General features: G+C 35.8%; 3 protein-coding genes across 3 annotated transcripts; 2 read left to right on the top strand and 1 right to left on the bottom strand.

Annotated features, from left to right (window-relative positions):
* The first annotated feature begins 3,834 nt into the window (after positions 1-3,834).
* On the top strand, positions 3,835-5,073 carry LOC110755162 (uncharacterized protein At4g22758-like). The gene is made up of 2 exons (XM_021956337.2): positions 3,835-4,574; positions 4,735-5,073. The coding sequence occupies exons 1-2, from the start codon at positions 4,295-4,297 to the stop codon at positions 4,914-4,916; spliced, it is 462 nt and encodes a 153-aa protein (XP_021812029.2). The 5' UTR covers positions 3,835-4,294; the 3' UTR covers positions 4,917-5,073.
* Positions 5,074-7,368: 2,295 nt separating this feature from the next.
* LOC110755134 (nuclease) lies at positions 7,369-8,300 on the top strand. The gene is made up of 3 exons (XM_021956307.2): positions 7,369-7,437; positions 7,525-7,750; positions 8,161-8,300. Exons 1-3 carry the CDS (start codon positions 7,369-7,371, stop codon positions 8,298-8,300), a joined length of 435 nt encoding a protein of 144 aa, XP_021811999.2.
* A 6,954-nt stretch (positions 8,301-15,254) lies between these two features.
* Positions 15,255-17,674, bottom strand: LOC110755123 (DELLA protein GAI). The gene has a single exon (XM_021956293.2). The coding sequence runs from the start codon at positions 17,485-17,487 to the stop codon at positions 15,700-15,702; it is 1,788 nt and encodes a 595-aa protein (XP_021811985.1). The 5' UTR covers positions 17,488-17,674; the 3' UTR covers positions 15,255-15,699.
* Between the last annotated feature and the right edge of the window lie 5,272 nt (positions 17,675-22,946).

Genomic DNA, 22,946 nt, shown 5'->3' with positions numbered 1-22,946 from the left:
ACCAATTAAAGGATAACTCTTTCTTGTCATACGTCACATCCCACCAAATAAGGAGTGGCTAGCCATGGCCCCCTCCTATGCCTTCTCAATGCCCAAGACCTTAAATTAAGGGGAGCTATGCAAATGTCACAGCCATCAATCAACCTTGTCTACTCCAAATTGGGCTATAAAAGGGAGCTCACTGCCTCCAAGCATAATGATCGGCTGCTACTTCTTCACTTCTCCAAGAGCTGTCCAAAGCTCTCTCAAGTTTTCTATTTCTCTTCTACTAGAGCTCTCAAGCCTCTCTCCCCATATCTCTCTCATGTACAATGTAATTTCCATATTCAAATACAAATACAAAGTTATAAACTATAGTGGATGTAGCCTCATTATGAGTGAACCACTCAAACACTTGTGTTATGTGTGTGATTATGTCTTAATTCGTTAGGTACAAATTCACCCGTTAACAAATTCTTTCTATAAAGTGAAAAGAGGAAAAAGAAAAAAAAAACAAACAAACAAACCTGATCATAAACTCTCAGGAAATTTCTCAAAAAAATTATAATAAGAAGGCTAAAATTATGAAAGAAAGCCTAGTTGGGCATACGGTTGTTCAAGCATTATGGCTGCAAACTTTATTCTTGGGGCATGAGTTTTGCAGCAGCTAGACCATATAATTCTACCTTGACAATATACTATGTTAATTATTTCTTACTTGATGAAAGGAGAAAAATATTGAAAAAAAGTGCAAGTAGGAAAATTAAGTCTAAAGAAAAAGAAATAATATAAAAGTGAAGTAAAATGAAATTAATGCAGGGTAAGGATAAAATAGGAAAGAGAAAGAAAAAAATAACAAAATTGATTAAAAAGTATTTTTTTAAAATAAAATAAAAATTAGTGTAAGTGGACAAAAGCGGAATCAAAAAATCAGGCCCTAAAATTATAGAAATTAACTTTTCAAATAGGGACACAACAATCACAAATTCTTTTTCTTTTAATTAATTTAGAGTCAAACGTCACTCCAACCATTCGAACAATCACAAATTCTTTTTCTTTGACAAACTCGATAGTATCTACATTAGGGTCACACCATTAATTTTCTAAGTCACAACCTCAATTTATTTTATTTGTTGTTTGTATATATTCAATTGTCATATTTATTTTTAAATATAATCCTAATAGATCACACATGTCACATGCAATGCGTGTAATTTGATTGGGGGTCAAATTAATCAAATTAAAAAGGGCTTAAAAGTATGGCTAACAACTTTAATTATTAGTTTATCTCAACAAAAAAAACTTTAATTAGTTTATTATTAATCAAAGTTAGTTGACAAATAGTATTATTCACTCAATAATAATAGATGAGAAAAAGAAAATTGTGAACACAAAACTAATATTTAAAAAACAACGGCCGGACTGGCGGACCCCACTAGAAAACATAGTAACCAACAAGACAAATTTAGTTAAGAGATTCGAGGTAGTTTCTTCGCACGTTGTTTTAAATTAATGTCATGCATTCTAGAATTGTTGAAAAAGCACTGCATGCAGTATATTAGCGTTATTTAATCTATATAATTTTTTTTTGCTGCTCCTTCCACAAAGACTAATTAAAATGGAATCTAGGAATATTTAATTTCATTTTCTCGATCTTCCCTTTTTGTTTGTTTTCTTTTTGAAAGAACACAAAATCTGGTGTGCTATACCTAATTTGTTGGAAGATGCTTATTGGTGCGGGGTTGACTTCTTCTCAATTAAGTTATCCTTTTCTTCTCCCAAAGGATATATGAATGGGGTTTTCCATGTCACATTTTTTTTTTTTGTTCTGAACTTCCATGTCACATTTTCGGTTGTCCGTAATAATTACTTTCTCCTCGTATTCTTATAGAAGTTTAGGGTTAATTTCAGTTTAGTGCTCTGAACTTTTACATATTAAAAATGTTAATAACGGTGTTTTCAATCTTAACATTATCATATCTGCACCTTTTAAAATTGTTGCAATGCGGATGTTATATAGTAAGCATATGACTTATGTTGTCAACAAATGATCAAATTTTGTGCAAGTATTTGTTATGATCAAAGTAGTTTAACACAAACCACACACCATTTCCAATACAATCTATTGCCCTTACTTTCTTATTTTCAAGCTTGCCCAAGGGCCTGAGACATGTTTTACCCTCATACGTAACGTCACCGTCAAGCCTCTCCTCATTAGCTTAACCCTAATTTCCTCCATCAATATTGGCTTGGACTGAGCATCCAACATTCATGAATTGAACAACTCACATAGATTGTTGTCAAAGTATGTGAACCTTGACCAATGTCTTGGTGTTCTTTCTGGACTTGTTTCACAAGATATATAATTAAATAAATTCTTGAATTAAACTCAGAAAATAAATTCTAGAAGCAAAATTGTACGTGTAACCCACTTACATACTTCATCATTGGCTGTTGCCTATAATGAAACTTTCAACATTTTTCGACTCATGAATAAATATGTCCAAAAATAAATATCCCAAATATTCATTCGTTCAACAAAGATAAAGAGCTAATGAAAGTTCATGCAATGGCCACCATTTGGCATTGACTCCTTAAGGGAGGGCGCTCTCGAAGAAAATATTTGACTCCTTACATAGTTACACATGAGTCATCATTTTACATACAAATTGCAATTTGACACATACATAGACCATTTTCTTTAGTTACACATGCAATGTTCAATAACTAGTAGTCCATTTGTGTTTTATTTATTTTTAATTCTAGCTTAACTTAATGTTACTGAATGTAAATATTCATACCAATGGGGTGTTAGTTGGATTGGCTCAGGTCTTTGATGTGCTCCTAAGTGATATTGGTTTCGAAACCCCACGGTACCCGTGTATATGAGTTTTCCCCCTTACCCCTTCCTAACTTTGGCCAGAAAAAAAAAATGTAACAAATTGGGCAAAAAATTTGGGCTTGAGAAAAGAAGAAAAGAATTGGGCTAGAATTCAATACGTACAGGTCTGGGTTTGGTATATCCAATATGACTGACCAATAACAATGTTAGTCGGCCTTGTGCTGTAGCGTAATTCCCATGTTGTCATAAGTCCCATTTTCTCCCTTATGTCTGGCTCTGTTATTATTTGTGTGACAAAAAATTTATGAGCTTGATTTTTCACTCATTTTCCTTTGAAAATTTATGACCCCTAGAGCTGAAATTCTAGTAAATCAATTAGAAGGATTCTCATATGAGGGTAATAATAGGAAATAATGGAAAGTAAAAATTGATATTTATAAAAACATAAATATATAAATAAACCTTGACGGTTGAAGTTTATATGAATATATCTTTGTAAATAATAAAGGTAATAGTTCATATTGCATTTGAGATGTTATGTTGAATTCTCCCTCAAGAGTGCAAGAAATTGTAAGAAACTTTGTAACTCAAGTGGTTAGTCGTATTTGCCTTTACATTTGAGATGTTATGTTGAATTCCCCCTCTCCTACTATTGAATGTATCAAAAACTAAATAAAATTAAAGAGTATGAGACATTTATTCAGTTTTTTTTCAAAAGAAAATTTATATATATCAGTGATCTCATGTTTGAATCTCCATGACACATTGCTAATGTGTGTGTATAAGAAACTCATTCTCCTTATAATTTAGACTATCGCTTATATTAAAAAAAAAACTCAAGACTGCAAATAAATTCACATGTGTGAATAATTTTTATTTACAGGAATATGTGTGAATAATTGTTAATATTATATTTTAAATGTAATTTTTAACGTGATCATATTATAACACATGTATTAATATCATCACTTTGCCATTGTATTAGGGTGACACGCAATTTCTTTCCCAAGGAGTGCGTGGAAATCTGAGGATTCGCTTCCTTTCTTTACATTGTATAACAACTTAAACGGAAGTTGTCATACTTGACACGAAGCCTTCCATGTCCGCTGAAGATATTCTTCTTTCACAAATTTATTTCCCTCTTCTTGTGAAATACCTTTGAGTCTTGAGTGGTAGAGATTTGTTGTTCCTTCATGCACTTCCTTCCTTTTCTTCCTCAGAGGACTTCTGCGCGTTCCCTTCGCGCGCTGTCCTCCTCCTTCTCCTCTTCCTCCACCACCTTTGGTTCCTGCAAACAGGCCTGGTACCCTCGCTGCCTTGGCCTTGACCCCCTGAACACTTAATCCCTCTCTCTCTCTCTCTGAAAGTTCATTTGTGTTGTGCTGTGTGTCTCTTGTTTGGGTTGATTTCACTTAGGTGTTTGGAAAAAAAAAAAAAAAAAAAGCAAAAAAAAAAAAAATTCAGAAAGAAAGAATGCTGAAGAGGAGGAATGTTTTAGAGAGAACTACGTTACAGCAAAAGCATACGAAGATCAACAATAATGAAGTTCACAGTGTGAAGAAAAACAGGTTTTTGATCACAGTGAATGTTGTTGGAAGCTCAGGGCCAATAAGGTTTGTGGTGAATGAAGATGATCTTGTTGCTGGGGTCATCGACACTGCTCTCAAGTCCTATGCTCGTGAAGGCCGCCTACCACTTATTGGTTCCGATGTCAAGGATTTCCTTCTCTACTGTGCTAACGCAGGATCCGACGGTACAATAAAAAAATGATTCATTCTTTCGTGTTCATGTGTTAAAATCTACGTCGTTACGCATACATGTCAAACTGTGATTTGTTTGGAATAACATATATTCACTTTATTGTTAATTAATAGGCCTGTTAATTACATTTTAATTTTATATATAACTTGTAGCCTTAAGTCCATGGGAAAGAATAGGATCTCATGGGGTAAGGAACTTTGTGCTGAGCAAGAAGCAGAGGGCAGTGCAGAATGTTACAGAGAGAAAGCCAGAGACGACAGCTCCAAAGGGATCAGTTAGTAGCTGGAAGGCATGGCTGAACAAATCATTTCCTTTCAAGATATCATCTCACTGAGGCAACTGAATCTTTTCATACCATAATCTGATGTTTCAATCAAGTCTCTCAGACGATTGAAATTATTAAAGGTTTTATGTTATATTCTCTGCTGCCAACCATGTAAACTTATGCCTTATTAATTAATTAAATATGAGCATATATTCCTGACTTTTAATTCATTTCAATAGAGTCCTTTAAATTATGTTCCTGCCTTTGATTTCCGGCCGTCATATTGGTCCTCCTACTTTAAGAAAGGGATGCCTTGATGAATTTTTCAGAGGATTACTTGGTCGGTGGAGGTGGAGGTGGAGGTGGAGGAGGTTGTTCGAAGAACTTTCATCACATTATTCATTCATGGGAGAATACGAATATAACTTTGTCAAAATAGGGGCTCAGCTTCAACAAAGCAATTTTCTTTTCTCTCTTTTTTTTTTTTTTTGGGTAAGAAGAAAAAGAAAAAGTGGTTGTGTGACTTGAAGCACTTTACCAGCATCTTGATTGGTTATAATTGTTACAAACTTCGTTACTGGTTTGTAACAATCAAGAATTAAGCTTTGATGTTGAAGTATTATGGTTATGATTTAAAAGTTGTGTAGTTCAATGGCTTTCAAACCTAGCTAAGGGAAACCAATATATGAATGTTGGGTTAATCATTTTATTAGTCCCTGAACTGAGATTCGATTTGCATTTGAGTACCTCAATTTCCAAAATGGTTCCCGTGGTCTTTTAACTTCACTTTTGTTAGGACAAATGGTCCTACCATCGATTTTGTTAACTTTTTCTATTAAATGCAAGGGTAAAATGGTATTTTTATATTAAAACCAAAAAAATGAATAAAAAAAAATCATATCTTTAAAATAACAATAAAAGAAAATCAAATAAAAAACCAACAAAAAAAAAATTTAAGTTTGGGGGGAGTAGAAATCGGGATAGAGGGGGGGAGAGAGAGAGTTTAATTTTAATTTTTTAGTTTTTTAATTTTTTATTCATATTTTAATCAATTTTGATACAAAAATACCATTTTGCCCATGCATTTAACAGAAAAGTTAACAAAATTAACGGCAAGACCATTTGTCCTAATGAAACTAAAGTTAATTTCCTATATGGACAGCTTTTAGTTTTTTTACATACATATTATAGTTTTTTTCACATACATAAAGAGAAAGACAGCTTTTACACATGGACAGTTTTTAGTTTTTTCACAGCTTTTATTTTCTTCTTTTTATTGTTTTGCAGTCTCGTATATTATTTTATATATGTATAATGTCACAACCGAGCATGTATGAAGGTAATGACATGGAGGAAGAAGAAATTGATGAGGAGGAAATAGGTGAAGATGAAATGGATGAAGATATGGATGATGAAGAAATAGATGAAGAATTTTATGAAGCCATGTACATATCCGTGATGGCAATTTATGCATTAATGCATGTGCTAAATCAGTTTCTGATTATGATGCATGGTGAACATATCGAACGTCCATTAACTCGACGGCGAATTATTAGCATTGGATATGACTATATACATCAAGCATTGAACGATGATCCTACAATCTTCCGACAAGTATATAGAATGTATCCATACAATGGCGGAACCAGGAACTTTTGTAGGGGTGGGCTAAATTTTTTTTTGGTCATGGCGGCAGATTTGCCTCGCCATCACTCATCTTGGCTTGATCGTAAAACCTCAATACCCACAATCCATACCAAGATGAAATTGACCCCAAAAGAACGTATTTCCCATGATTTTTTTGTCAACACCTATGAATTCATGAAAGTTTAAACAGAGGGAGAAACTGAAAGAGAAGGAAATAATCAGATAAAGGAAAGAGGAGATGAAGAAAAATTAATAGAGAAAAAGAGAAACATTAAAATTAAAAAAAATTAAAAAGGGTGAAAGAAAAGAGGAAAGTGTTAGAGTTTTTTTTTAAAAAAATTATATTTTATATAAGCTTGATAGATGTTAGAGTTTTTTTAATTATAATTTGGTTTCTTTTGTGCTAGAAACGTCGGCACAAATCACAAAATGTTTTCCCATTAAATCATGAACCAACACGTGTAGAGTTTGTTTGAAGAGGTGTCTGTGGTGTAGAGATTGGTTGCATTGGTGGGCTTATTTGTACCTATAGCAGTGGGCTAATATTTGATTTACCATAATTTGGCTGGTAAACTAAGCTTATATGTGGAAAACAGAAAAACAGCACTGGGCTGGAGCCCAGTAGAGCCTACATGTAGTTCCGCCCTTGTATCCATGTATATTCCGGAAGTTATGCACTATTCTTAGAGAAAAAACACTTTTGGAGGATACAAGATATATTTGTGTTGAAGAAATGCTTGCATCTTTCCTACAAATCGTCGGCCAAAATACTCGATATTGTGTAATTCGTAATACATTTGGCCGATCACAATTTGCTGCATGTGAAAATTTTCACAAGATTTTGAAGGCTTTGAATTCAATAGCATCTGATTTGATGGCTAAACCAGGACCAGCTGTGCCCTCTAAAATAAGGGAAAGCACAAGGTTTTACCCTTATTTCAAGGTATGTGATAATTATCTAATTATAATTGTCATTACTATAATATGTACTTTTCATAATATGGTTATTGTTATATATGAATAATTTTAGGATTGCATCGGAGCTATTGATGGTACACATATTCCGGCAATGGTGAGGGGACGGGATGTAAGCAGTTATCGTAATCGTCATGGAAATATATCACAAAATGTATTAGCAGCTTGTAACTTTGATTTGGAAATCATGTACGTTCTTAGCGGTTGGGAGGGTTCAGCTCATGATTCCAAGCTACTAAGTGATGCTTTATCAAGGAGGAATGGACTTAAAGTGGCCCAAGGTAAGTACTTATTTTTTAAATGATAAAAAAAAAATTTTTTTTCAAACTTTTCATACTAATTTTATATGTATTGTATATATAATTAGGTAAATATTTCCTAGTGGATTGTGGATTTCCTAATCGGCGCCAATTTTTAGCTCCATTTCGAGGTGTGCGATATCATCTTCAAGATTTTACAGGTCATGGTAATGACCCTCAAAATGGAAATGAATTATTCAATCTTCGCCATGCGTCCTTGAGGAATGTGATCAAGAGGATATTTGGCATTTTTAAATCGCGGTTCACAATTTTTAAGTCAGCGCCTCCATTTCCTTTTAAGACACAAGCATAACTTATGTTAGCATGTGTAGCACTACATAACTTTCTTTGCAAAGAGTGTCGTTATGATGAATTTCCAATTGAACCAATAGACGAATCTTCATCTTCAGTATTACCAGTTAATGAAGAAGATAATTTTGAACCTATTGTTCAAACCCAAGAGCAGCAACGAGAAGATGCTAATGCGTGGAGGGCTAGCATAGCTTTAGATATGTGGAGAAATGCTACTTAGGAGGACATGAAGCTACATCAAATTAGCTATTAAAAGATTGGGAAAATTGTATTGGGTTTTACTTTTCTTTATTAAAATTATCATTTCTTTGTTATTGAATAATTTGGTTGAACTATTGAACTATTGCCATTGCTCATCATCTAATAAGTTGGTTGGTTAGCATCATAAAAGTAAAAAATTCATGTGGTCCTTTCAAATCTTATAAATTCTTATGATATAAATCTTTTAAAATCCAAACGTAAAAAATCTTGATTATAAAAATCTTTTTAAAAAATCTTATAAGTCATTACATTTCTAAATAGTCTTTTAAAATCCACTGGACTTATTTATCCATAAATAGTCTTTTAAAATCTCAATTCAATACACCCCCCCTAAGCTTCTTTTTTTTCTTAAGCTTGATCCAAAATGATGTCGTTTTGATCATGATGTTTAAAAAAACAAAGAGGTGCACTGCACGTAGAACATAAAGACAAACTTGGTTTAGGCAATTCGTCGAACATCTTGAGTGCACCACCAAAGGTGCAACATGCAGCGCCTCCCAAGACTTTTCTGACAAGAGGAGGTGACACCTCCTTGCATTTATAAGGTTTAAATTTGACAATTTTTAAGTTTCTTAATCCTGCCGACATTCTTTCCAGTGTAGAACCTCTGGGCTAAATAGCCAAATCCAAATGATGGATCACGTGCTTATTTAAATTGTGACCCAATCTCGTTTACTTGGGCCGTTTTGGGCTCTGTATCCTTTATTTTTCACTCAGCCTAAGTCCATGTAAAAATGGGTCCAAATACTTGATATAATATTTTATTCTATTTTTGATTTACTATGAACATCCATGTTTTGAGATTTATTTTCAATTCATATGTATAGTTGTTGGAGTATGGAATAATGGAGTTTTAAATTAACTTGTATATTTGTTAGTCCTATATAAACTTAGTATTCAAGAATTGAGCCTTGAGCGTTTAATTCTTTTTAAATTTGTAGGCCCATGGTCTATTCTTTGGCCTTTGCTTTCCCATTTAGTTGACAGTTTATAATTACCGAAAACAAAAACCATTTAAACAGAATATATGTTGAGACTGCAGTGTCTACCCTAGTTAAAAACGGCTTTTATATGTAGATCAGTAATCTTATGTTCGAACCTTCATTGCATCTTCGCAATGTGTATGAGAAAACTCATCTTCCTCAATATAGCTTATATTCCCCCAAAAAGAGAGAGAGAGAGAGAGAGAGTATATGTTGCGACACTTTGATGTACAAAAATACCAATATACCAAATGCATATTAATAGTGAAATTGAATAAAGTTCGCTTTTCTCCGGAAAATAAAAATAAAAATAACAAAAAAAATCATTAAATTTAGGTTCTTTGAACTTTCAATAGAGACCACTTTGGTCTCTGGTGGCATGGACTCCACTTTCACAATGCACCATTTGGTATAAAAATTAAATTAAATGGAAGGGTCACATAGTCACACTCACTCACACTGTATTTTGTGTTTAATAATTCATCCTAATGAAGCAAGATAGAATTAATTATCCTACTAATAATTTAAGATATTGGCTCAGCTCTTAGAGCATGCAAGAGTTGCAATCTATCAGATTTCACATTATAAAGTTGATGGCCTTCCAATCATAGGCTAAGTATAGAAAAATATTGTTTTCTACTTTGGCTTCTAACATATTATTTTATTTATATGATACGTGGACGGCACGCTGAGAAATTGATAAAACCAGGTAGTAGATCGTGTTAGTGACAATGGGTCAATTGTAGTGATTGCAACACCTTTAATTTTCCAACACTGAGGGAGATTGAAGCTTGACAAATGGGGTGATGAAGCAAATCCTATTCTTTAATCACAGCTTTAGATAAACAAATAGTTAATTAATAATTTAATTGTGTAGAAAGTGGAGAAAGCATTTTTACACTCATGAAAAAAGAGACTTTAGGAGTAGTTATTGAGAAGACTTTGCACTTAGAAAAAATGGAGCTGTAAAGAAGCTCTGAAGGGCCCTTGTGTTTGTCAAAAGAAGCAAACGTAGTGCATGTGTGATGAGGTTGTCAAAATCAATGGAACCACCAGTCAATTTCAAGGCCCCCAGCACAATAAAATTGTCTGCTAGGCTTATCCTAGAGAAATTGACCCTTGATCCCAATTCATTTGTGTTTCTGTTGAATTAATAAGATTATTGGATGAATTTCAATTCAAGGAGAGTGTGTTGTTATAATTAATTTGACACTAATAATTCTAATCAAAGCGTCGTCTTTGGTGCCATACCCTCAATGCAAAGCTTAGCAAGACCACCACCCATCTTATGTTCGCTTGGCTTCTTTATGAGTGGTGCTTTTTTGGTAGTTATGTGAAAAGAAATCCTAATAACGACAACACACTCATGTAAGTGACTTTTAATGGTTTAGTTCGTGTGAACCTCATTGTGAGACTCATTTATATCAACAATCGGGAGATATCTACGTGCACGTCGACGATTGTCCTAAACACTATACGTACTCTTGAAGTGATATCGATTACTATTGATGGAAACGCTATTAGAATTTTAAGCCGTTGGAGGCACCACTTTTCTTTTTCTTTGATGGGAATACGGTGATGCTTATGAAAACTCTCTTCTCTGGGTAACTCGTTTTTTTCACAGCCTTATACTACAAAAAGAAGTAAAAGAGAGGATGCGACATGTACCCCACAGCCAGAAAAACCATATGCCGACCTCTTGCTTCTCAATGGGAAAGCCACCCCTCCTGAATCATTAACTAATTGTCGTTTTTTTCCTTTTTCTCCCCTCTTTTTCTTTTTGCGCTGGAAGGATGAAGGGAAGATGTCATTGAAGTTGGAGGAAGGGAACATGTCATCGGATTTCGAACCTAAGACGATTAATCAAAAGGGAAATACTCTTACTATTGAACTAAGGATCCGTTGGCCTCTCCCTTTGGCTGTAGGCATTTAGTTACTTCATAATGTCTACAACTAATAAAAATTTTCTGAGAGAAAGGGGATGCATGATTTCAAGAAATATATGGTCCTTCCAACAATAAGTTTTTCTCGCGTACCTCTTTGTCTACCATGTGCAGCACAGTGCTGCCAAACTCGTTCATTTTGACTTTTACACGCAGTTCCTTTTTTTCAAAATTACTCCTTGTTTTTATTAGGCAGTTTGTTTTTGAGATTGTAGCTTTCATCAGTCTGATGAGTTGCATTGTATCATATTTCCAGATGAGAAGAATGTTGTAATAAAGTGTCCAAATAAAACTTCAGAAGAGTTATTTACACTAATATCTCCTGAGGTTTCAAAAATTACAGGAACACCCCTTAAGGTTTCAAATTGTTTTCACAATACCCCTTTTCATTAATTGTTCGTCCAAAAAATGATGATCTTATAAAAGAAACTTATGCAAATGACAAAATTAACCTCAATGAATGTATTTGCAATATAATCAATCTTAAAGGCTAACTTTGTCATTCGGAGAAATTATTTGTATAAAATCATCAATCTTTAGATGAAAAATCAATAGAAAAGGGTTTTGTGAAAACAATTTCAAACCTCAAGGGGTGTTCGTGTAATTTTTGAAACTTTAGGAGGTTTTTTTTTAAAACACCGAAAACCGCAAAAGGTGTTAGTATAAATAACTCTTGCATGGGCAAGTTCCTTGTAATGGAGAAAGAAAAATAAAAATTTGATAAACCTATTTAAAAATTAACTGCCCATTGCCAAAATTTGATGAGATATCAAACTCTTAAAAGTTCGACTTGTTAGAAAATCGTACTTGATCAATAAATAGTATCGAAGCAGGTTCCAAGTTCGAATCACATTTCAAACTATGAGTTGGGATCCATATGCACCACCTAACCACTACGTACCGCTAGGCCTACCAAGGCTTGGCCTCCCGAGCTCACGCTCACCTATCTTTTTGGCAAAAAATCTATGAGCATCCATAATTACTAATTTTACCATGCAGTAAAAGGCAAATCGATCGATGAGTTGGGTAGTTTTCGTAAACCAGCTATCATGTTCAAGTATTTGTCCCCATGCCTTTCGAATCCAAATTATATGCAGGACCCATAAAGTACCAACTACGGAAAAACCATCATGCACCAGTCCTCACTAACGCCCGAATACTTACTGGATAAATTTTCAGGACAATTATCCAAAAGAGACATGTCAAGAAAAGAGATCAGAAATGCAATATATTCATGCACCAGTCAATTATCATTCATTATTCTCATAATAATTAGTAAACAGTTTAATTGGAATCAGCGATCGCGATTATGATTCATTTTCAACATTTCTTGTTTCGACTCGAATCCAAGTACGTAAAACCATGTCATAAACATTCTTCATAGCAATAAATTAATATGGTAGAGTAGTAAAACTCATCAACTCATTAAAGTTGCTATGAATAGCATGGTAGTTGCCTTATATTAAAGTCGATAGTACAGCATATTTTTCTCCAATTTACTAGAATTATTGCATCTTCTTTTGTCTTTTGTATCTACATTCTACACTATCTGCCATTCATGTTGAAATTTCATTCCTGTTTTCCTAGATATGCATCGTGCATGCGATCGTCATTATTGTCCTTCGCATTACGAATATATAGAATATTTTTTGACAAAAATACCTACCCGAATCGCCATAGTTATAACTTCAAGGCTTCGTAGAGCTGCTTTTATATTAGGCTAGCTTAGCCAGGAACCCTAAATCTGAATGCAAGTAAAAGTTTTCCCAAAAAAATTGTCCAAGTTCAGCTTTTTTCCATCATGATTATTTTCAGCTAAAGACAATGATGTCTACCAATTTTAATGTCACCTGTAGACCCAATGAAGCTCAGCGCAGGTGGTCCAAACTTAGAACAAAGGTGGTGCCTGCTACGATTATTATTCATCATGCCTTTGTGTGGTCCATTGAAACACCTCATTTTAGTCATTGCAAATCCAAATGTTTATCCATATATATCTCATCTCTCTCTCTCTCTCTCCACAAAATCACTGCATACTGTAATCTCTAGGGATGGGCATAGTTTAGCATGACATCGTCTTAATTTAGGAATTACCTACCTACTTGAATTACAATTCACGAGTTAATTACACTGACACCTCTCGGGGGATATTTTGTAAAAATACCAACAAAAAACACAAAGCCTCATAAGGTGTCAATATAAATAACTCTACCCAGTTGGTTTACACCTACCTTTGTACTTTTTAAGTACCTTCCTATTTAGTTCCTTTTCTTTTTGGGGAACTTTTACACTTCTCTTCATTAGTTTGATTTACAAATGTGGGCTCATTCTATAAGAGCTTAAGGGGGTTTCTAAAATCCATTTTATTATTTAAAATTTTATTTTGTATGCAACTTGAAAATTGTTTCTAGAAGAAGGAAAAAAAAAGATTTTTTTTTCTGTTTTAAAGTATTTAGGTATTTTTTTAGTTTGAGTTTTCAAAATTGGACTTACCAAACATATTTTTTGAGCTGTGGACTCAAATTATGTTTTTAAATTTAAAAGCCTGGATTAAAATAGAATACCAAATATGCCCTAAACACATAAGGAGTGGGTATTGGAATGATTCCAATTCCTGACTTTCCCTGCATTTACTAACACATAAGGGATAAAAAATTATGTGGATTCCACATTAAAATCCGTAATCAAATACCCTCAAAATCTAGAATGGAATCAACTAGGGGGAGTAGTTGATCTGATTCTCATACCTTGATTACCCCATCTAAGTTTGAAAACATAGAGAAGTACTTTTCTGTAGATTCGATTTCAAATGCCAATAATATCTTCAAGCATTAATCCAATTCTCGCAGCAGCAAAAAACAATAAAACAAAATTTGAAAAAACCTTGAGGTCGAGTATAGTTACTATTCTTGTTTGCCATAGATTTGAACTACATGGGCTAGGGTGGGTTCACACAATATGGTAATAATACATAGAGTGTGCTTAGGGTAGTAGGACCGTATGCTAGACAGATGAATAGATGATGCCTTAATTTTGTCGAATGCCCGCAACATGCTTGAAATTCATAGGTTGATTGAGTACATTCAAGCAGCTATTTGTTGGTTTCTGTAAACCTAGTGGGAGCAATCTTCAAAAGTTTTTATCGGATCTAAATTACTTTTTGCAAGCCCTTAATCTTTTCTGCTCAAAACTAAATTGAAAATTGAAGGCAGAGCTATTTTAGATCAAGATTTCGGAACTCACAGTGAGGAAAGATGGTTTGTCTGATCTGAGAAGAGTAAAGAGAAACATGGACCCCAGAATGTACAAGCTGAAGTTGTCGCATGCAATTTCAATCACATGAAGTGTTGAACACCTGCATATTTTTTTATGTGCCAATCTGATCTTTTATGTACTAACATATTCTTTGTGTTTTTGTATTTCCAGAGTCTGGAATGTACCAATGACACTACAGTTTCAGAGAAAATTATGAACATCTCAGACCAAGTTAAATTACTTTCAGAATCCCAAAGTAATTCTCTTGCAACATAACCAATGCAAACTAAACTACCAGTTACGATTCAGATCAGTGAAATACGAATGCATCAGTGAACCCACAAGAATAAATCCTGAGTTGAAGCTCTCGGTGTATATATCCGCTTTTCAAACGCAGATAACAGGGAAAAAGAAAACACTGAGCCCAATTTTGAATTGATAGCTACTATACTAGGGTTATAAATAGGGACATGGATTTAAATATTTGTCATGCTCGTGTCACCAACACACAGTTTCTTTCAGATTGTGACATAGCATCTATCTTTAGACTCATCATCATCGGCTAAGTCCAGTCTTTGCAGGCCAAGAGAAGGATGAGAAAGAAGAAGTGGCACACAAACACACACAAAATGTCAAAATTTAGAGAGAGAGAGAGAGAGAAATGTATATCTCAAATCAATAGCGACTTTTCTTTTCTTTTTTCTTTCTCGTTCAGAATCAATGCTCATCATATTTATTCAACAAAGTAAAGAAAGATAGATACATTCTCAATGATCCACATTGATCCCTCCCTTGAAATTCTGCGAGGGGCCCAAAAAAACTTCACACACAAACTAAAATAAGTAAAAAAAATCTAGACCAAAAGAGAAATTACATTAAACTAAACCAAGTTTTAAAAAAAAACAGATGGGGTGAAAATCTTACCGAGACTACAGAAGGGTAAAAATAAAAACACCCAGCATTTTACAGTTACAATTACAAACTTGATTGGATTGGATTGGTTTTACTGCAGACCCACCACTCTTTCTACTGACAAACTAGCCACACCCCCCACAGTGGGTATGTGTACCCACCATACGACACGGCCCCCTTTTTCATCTTTGTAGTCAATCGACAATCCCACCCAAAGGGGTCTTCAGAGGTCAGCTTTGTAGCTCACTGAGTCACTCGGTTCAACTCACCGGGTTGACTCAGTCGAACTCGCCATCTGCCATGCGGAGGTTGCTATGAGGGGCCGTGTGTGCCACCCAAGCATGAGAGACCCATTGTTCTCCTCCACCCTGTACCCATCTCCGCCGGCGAAAAGAGCCAGCAACATACTTGCCTGCTTGAACGCGTTCGACCCGAGGTGAACCAGGTCAAACCCGGCCGAGTCCATCCGGCCTCGCCACTGAGTCAGAGTCTCGTGTCGCTCTACTCGGTCCTGACCTTCACATGCTACCACGTTGCATATCTGTCTACCCAAGTACACCTCGGACATGACCAAATCCTGACTCGGACCGGACGATCCCTCCAGCGAGTCAAACAAGTTGGAGTAATAATGCAAGGCCTCGTTGAACCGGTCCAGGAAAATCGGTCCATTATGGTTTGCCTCCTGCTCCACAATTGTCACAATCTTAGGCTTCATGGCCTTGATTGATGACAAGACCTTTTCGACCGCCCCGGGTCGAGCCAGGAGAGGGTGGAGCTCAAAACACGAGTTCACAGCCACTGTCTCGACATCTGGAGGGCGGATCTCGAGTATTGAGGGTTCGAGATCCGCCAAACTATTGGCGACAAATCCCCGAAATTCAAACTCGACGCCAATAGTTTCGGCCAATTGGGCCAGCTTCCATCCCACCTGCTGCAAGGCGTCCGTGTTGTCGGGCTGCGGCGGGCCAATCCCCGTAAGCCGAAACGCTGGCGGCCCACCAGGCCTCAAAGCTAGGGCCTGCATAAGCGCTGGCCATTGCATCCCCTGCTTAAGCCCAAAATCAATGACGTGGACTCTACTTGCGGTGGCAAAGGCTTCGAGAATGGCCTGGTTTGCGGTGAAGTGAGCAAACTTGAGATAAGGGCAGGTCTCGTAGAAGTGCATCTGGAGAATATCTGAATATGAAGAATCCAGACTGTCCTGAGGGTAAATTCGGTAAATTCGACGAGCCAGAGCTTCAGCAAAGTAAGTGGCCACTTTTCTCATAGCGCCGGCTTGGGAGGCCGCGAGTAGACCCACGTGCTTCACAAGCGCGTCTGCGAGCTTCAGGTTCTCTTGCTGAACAGCCTTAGCACAAGCCACGAGTGTATGAACGAGTCTAACGCCTGTTTCTTGTGAGTCAACCAGGACCAGAGGCCGAGCCGGGTCAGATACAAAACCCGAGTCGGCTACAACCCCGGAATTCGACCCGATTGAATTGGACCCAATTGAGGTTTTCAATCGCTTTCTCCTGCTCTCAGCCTCCGAGTCCAAATGGGTTTGTGGGTAAGCCGCAACGCCAGGAATTGCTCTGAGATCGTATTCCGAATCGTCGTGGAAAATCCGAGATGCCGGGTTTTCAATCTGGTGAGAATTGGAGAAATGTATGGAGGTGATTGAGGAAGAATCAGCTGCAACAAAAAGCGGGTCGTCTATTGCTGACCCGTCAACCGTGTTGAACTCAGAGAGCATGCTCTGAACCCAGCCAGAGAGATCAGATGGATTGTAGTGGACTGTATCAGAAAGCTGAGAAATCCCATCTTCCTGAGCAGAGCCCATGACCATCTCCAGCTGCTCGAGCTTCTCCGCCACCTCGGCCATGTCTGAGGCCCGAACCTTGTAACCCAAAACGGCAAGCAACTCATCCACTTCGCCGCCGCCACTGCCGCCGCAGCCATCTTGGTCTTCTTCCCAAATCTTGGCCTTGCCATTCAGCACTGAGGATGAGGACGATGAGTATTCGCCCTTGGAACCATTTTGATCCGCGCAGGTATCGCGGTGATCTCTCTTCATATTTGTTTGAGTTTGATTGTTTTGAGGAGGAAGAAACAGAGAAAGAAGAAGCACTGAGAGATATAAACCAAACCACAACCACTAGGGTCTGTACATGTTGGTCAAATGGGTTTCTGAGGCTCTTTATTATTTATTTTCTCATGAGAGAGAGAGAGAGAGAGATGATGAGTAGGGGCGGGTGTTGGGTGGGAGGTCCAATGAAGGAACAGGGAGAGTTGAGTTTGGAAGAGATAAGGAACATTGGAGGCCATAATAATTGGGATATTTTTTTCCCATCTTTTTTATTTATTTTTATTTTTGGGATTCTGAGTTTTTTATTATTTTTTAATGGGGGTTTGTGTGGTGAACGTAAAAATTTGGTCCGCCAAGTACTTAAAAGCGTAAAAGAGCCGTAGCAGTAGCACCGCCATGTAATTTATAAAATAGTAAATAAATTTTAAATTTTAAATAAATTTATTTATTTTTATTTATAAAAAAATTATAAAAGAAAAAAGAAAAAAAAAAAGAGAAAAGATGCTGATGGTAGTGGGCAGAATAGGGCATACGGCAGAAAAATCAGGTTGCCGTACGTTTCATCAATTTCCCGACTCAGAATGAAATGCGAGGTCCAGCTCGGATTGCAGGTTTGCCTCCCCCGCTCATCTGCATCTCACCACCCTTCATCACCGCGTCTCTGCACGCTCTTTTCATTGTCATACTGTCATACACATAGATGTTTTTTTTTTTTTTTTGGGTTATTTGTTAATAATATTTGCATTCGTTTCTGAGGGTGCTAAAATATGTTACCCCAAATTGTTCTAGTCCTAGCAATAGGCCTGACCACGGTATTGCATGTGAGTGTGCTACTATTAGCAATTGAGGAAGTCTAATAGATTGATAAGTGAATGACAGTTTATGGTTTAAGTAGCATGACTTCTAATCAAAATATTGTGCTCCGAACGACAACGGGCTCAAATTTTTTCTTTTTTATACGGACTTCAATATTAATCTAGTGCAAATAAGAAACACATGCACATAAAAAAAAATCTTATTATAGAAAAATAATAATTGAAAGAAACTAGTTATGATAATTGTGGTGATGACATTTCTCTCTTCTTATGATCTTCCTTATATGCTAGTGTTTAACCTAACTTCAGTACAAATCCAACTCCATGGCAGCTAGGATTACTTGGAGTACAATTGGAACAATATACTTCTTGGCATTGACAAATCAGGTTTGAGTTGCATTTTAATATATTATTATGTACTAATTTCTAGTGGACCTGTCAATGGATCGGATTTTGATTCAAATTTGATGTAATTAATAGGATATGGATTGGACTTCTCATTCCGATAATCCGATTACAATCTGAATTTGATAATCCAATAATAATCTGATCCGATGCGTAACGAATATGGATTGATAGGTGCAATCCGATAGTTCAAATACAATCCAAATATGATAATCCAATTATAAATGGATTCGGATTTGAATTTAAATATGTCCAATCCAAATCCGACCCGTTTACATGTCTAGTTTCTAGTACTTCATTTCTAAAAGAACTCCACATAATCACCCAGAGTCTGTTTCTCCTTTTCTTTTAGTTGCATGACAGTTATCATTTGTTGGCTATTTCCTTTTAGTACTTCAAATTTAGGAAATATTCTTGGGACTTTTTAGTTTTGCCATGCAATAACAAGGATCTGTTTGATAATTTTTCTTAAAATTTGCAAATTAAATAATGTGGTTCATTATAAAATCCTAATAGAGAATGATAAAACAGATAAGTATGAACTCCATTGGATGATTCAATCATTTATGGACCACTTGTCTCAACTCAACTAGTAGGCAAAAACCGCTGATTGCGTTTGTCTAATTCTAGGCAGTACCATAAATTTCCACCGGGTGGGCTATAATATTTTTGGGTTCTTGATACAAATTGTGTGGAAAAATAACTCATTAAAATTATATAAAAAATAAATTATACACACATGTGCGACTATGATTTGTTTATAAGGAGGAATCGCTCTTTTTTTTCTTTTTCTTTTTTTCTGATGGCTAGTTGGCTTTTCTCGCGAAATATTTATCAACTATTTCTAGCAGACATAATTAGTAGAATACAAAATATTATAAATATGAATTAAATACATATGTGCCTTATTCGAAATTTTTTTAGTAAAATACCCGTTGAAAAATTTGGTCATTAGAATTAACTATTTAAAATTTAGTGTATAAATATTTTACTTAATAATATGTGTATAATATATGAATTTTTATGTATTATTTGAAAATTCGAGACGTAAGAGAGTGCTCCGCACCTGCCTTAGCTCGAGTGAGAAGAACAGTTTCTAGCAGACACAAACCCACATGAGGGAGGGATCGGAGGGTCAACTTTAACTTCAACGCACCTCAACATCAAGAATAACACCTCCCCAATCAGATCGAGCTTAGTGTCAGCGAGCCACCACGTGGAGGTACGTCAGTGCAAGTGCACCGCACGCTCGCACAGTGTATTATCATTTGAAACTACAACACCCAGTTTATGCATTCATGTAGGGCCCACGATGAGGGTGGGACCCAGACGTCAATTTCAGTTTCTGTGGACCATCAACTCTTCGTGGGGGCCACTGAAATATATATTTTTGGGCCCACTGGAAATATTTTTTTTTATACGCGGAAAAGGGCGCCCACTACAACAGCACGTTGGAACTTAACGGCGTTTTGTGTAACGGCCTTTATTTAATTTAAAAAGGAAAAAAAAATCTGAAGCTGACGTTTTTAATTATTTGGAATTTTATTTATTTTTCTAAATTTGGAAGGTGTGACAACGAAACCAGTGGGAGCTGGTGCTGACACCTCTCACTGAAAAATTGGCCCCTCGCCATGTGATTCTGCCACGTTGACAAGATTCTCTGTTATCATGGTTGTCCCCACACCTCTACGTCCCGCCCTGTGCAGTCCATGATCTATCTATGTATTTCTGGGCCCTATATTTATCGTCCACTTCACTCTTTATTTCTCTATTTTTTTTTATGTTTTTTTTTATTTAAAGTTTTAAAACAGGTAAAATGCCCGCCCCATATTGAGATGTAAACCACATTGCTTGGAAATGAAAAAGAAAGGTCTACAAATTTTGTACTTGTGCTTTGTTTCTTATTTGAGGGCTTTGGCCCTCTTTATTCTTTTATTTCTTTAAAAACATTAATTTACCATATTATTGAAATGTGGTTAATCATAATTTGTTTTTGGGAGAAAACTAACCTCTATTTACTCAACATGTAAAGAAAACTCGCTCATTAAACAAGAATGTGAAAGTGGTTTGAACATAAAAGGGTAAAAGTTAAACATGAACGGTAAGACTGGATAGAATTATAATCGATGATAATCCGCCTTATCACTTAATTAAGTGGGCATCCTTATCACTTAATTAAGTGGGCCAACAGAAACTGTGAAATGCGAAAATGCACGAATTCTCATGCAAAAAACTGAGGTCACCACAACGTATGTGTTGGGACACCCAAATTATACCAGCTAAATTATTTGCTTAATTAAGTCGGTCAACAGAAACCGTGAAATGCGAGAATGCACAAATTCCCATACAAAAAGCTAAGGTCACCACAATACATGTGTCAGGGTGTATTGATTGTACCACCTAAGTAATTTGTTACCTCTTGAGTATATTCTCCCACATTTAAGGTATTTATAAGAAGGTCTCTAAGCTTTGTATACCTAAAACATTCAGATTACGTCCTTACGGTTGTAGCACTCCGAGCCCTAATGAACCTTGATTGTGTTGAACACTCTCAATTATGGATGAGGTTACAAGATTGGATAAGCCATTTATGACTACATGAGAATTTGCCTATTTATAGATGTGGAAGTGACTATTGTGCCCTTTCTTGAGAGACAACAATTGCATCCCCTTAAATTTGAAAGGCAAAAGTTGTAATGTGTTATTTTGAATCTCAGAGCCTTACTCTTGAATAATTTGAAACATCATTTAAATCTCAGACTCCTTAAACTTTCATTTCGTGTCAATGTCCCCAATGTCAATAGTTATGCCAATTATTCAGTTCAATTAAGAGTCATTTTCATCCATTCGAATAGGGACTTGGTGTGATTCAACTTCGCCATGTTTGATAACGTACTCCTATACGCCCCTAAAAAGTTAGTCATGTGCCTAAGATGTGAGGAAAACTGAATTGAAAGTTTAGGAGGGCTTAAAATTAAGCTAAACATTTCCGTATAATATAATTATGTAAACATATTTTTTCAAAAATTATCAATTTCTTGCATTTGTAATTTTATCCCTGGACTTGGACTTTGTTTATTCCTTTGAAATGTTAAACAGAATTTCTCGTCCAAATAGAAGCCAATAAGATCCTTTCTAGCAAATTACAATCTCATCGAAGGGGTACCATGTTGTCGCATTACATACGTAGACATACAATTTTTTACACACCAAAATCTTATTCAATCTCTAATTAATCTTGATGCACGTATACGTAGATCTACAATTATTATGATAATAATATATGAGATGTTGAGGGTTTTGTTAATGATTTACTTAATTATGTGTACGTGCTTAGATTATTGTTTCTTAAGTATCGCGCCGGCGATTCACGATACGAACCAAGTACATAGAACAAATTGATTAAGATTTAAGTAATCACACATCCTTTTCTAGGCTCCTGTTGATTACAACAATTTGTCCCTAGATATTTGAAATGTAACCTTAAAATAACGATCAATTATGTAGAAATTGCCACCATCATTGAACAACTGACCATTAAAAGCTGATTATAAAAAGAATGACTGACCTGGTTTCAAATTTTATATTTAATTGTGCTTGTAATTGGGATTAAAATAAGGTCTAATCACATGGTCCCCAAACTTGCTGAGTCAATTACTCGTTTACTACTTTTGTTTTTTTATTCTTTTTTTTTTAACAAAAAGTGTTAGAGGGAGAGTGAGGTTTCGAGCTCTAAGTTCAAATGCGAGGGTAAATTTTTTTTCTACTGCTAGAACTCAGGTTAATCGTTTTATTAGTCTCTGAATTTAGATTCGATTTGCATTTAAGTCTATCAATTTCTAAAATTGTTCCCGTGGTCCTTTCACCCACTTTGCGATTTCCTCCCAGCCTGCAACGAACCCTCTGTGATTTTCTTCTCATTGTTTTCATATGTGGATAGGTTGCAGATGGTGGGTTTGGGGTTGAGGGTTTATGGGTGAAAAACAGAATGAGGGAGGAGATGCATGTCTCTGTTGCGGTGGTCTCGTGAGGGGAGGGTGGGGAAATTTATTATTGTTTTATCAAAAAGCAGGGGACAAAGAGGGGAGTGGTGCCTCAAATCATGTGGGAAAGCGTTCGAAATTATCTAAATTTGAAAATAAATATCCCATTATTGGTCATCACCATTGAAGGTTTCTTCAAAGCTCAGAAGGGTACGTGTACATTGGTTGTTAATTGGTAGCCAAC

The sequence above is a fragment of the Prunus avium genome, chromosome 3 (assembly GCF_965620075.1).
Source record: "Prunus avium chromosome 3, drPruAviu1.hap1.1, whole genome shotgun sequence".
Classification (NCBI taxonomy): Eukaryota; Viridiplantae; Streptophyta; class Magnoliopsida; order Rosales; family Rosaceae; genus Prunus; species Prunus avium.
The sequence above is the reverse complement of the archived record's forward strand: the minus strand, read 5'-3'. Positions and strand labels throughout refer to the sequence as shown.

Excerpts from the sequence above, each read along its gene's own strand:
- LOC110755162 (XM_021956337.2), top strand. The coding sequence starts at position 4,295 with ATGCTGAAGAGGAGGAATGTTTTAGAGAGAACTACGTTACAGCAAAAG. Across the intron at positions 4,575-4,734 it reads TGCTAACGCAGGATCCGACG|CCTTAAGTCCATGGGAAAGA; the intron begins GTACAATAAAAA and ends TATAACTTGTAG.
- LOC110755134 (XM_021956307.2), top strand. The coding sequence starts at position 7,369 with ATGGCTAAACCAGGACCAGCTGTGCCCTCTAAAATAAGGGAAAGCACA. Across the intron at positions 7,438-7,524 it reads GGTTTTACCCTTATTTCAAG|GATTGCATCGGAGCTATTGA; the intron begins GTATGTGATAAT and ends GAATAATTTTAG. Across the intron at positions 7,751-8,160 it reads TGGACTTAAAGTGGCCCAAG|ACGAATCTTCATCTTCAGTA; the intron begins GTAAGTACTTAT and ends TTGAACCAATAG.
- LOC110755123 (XM_021956293.2), bottom strand. The coding sequence starts at position 17,487 with ATGAAGAGAGATCACCGCGATACCTGCGCGGATCAAAATGGTTCCAAG.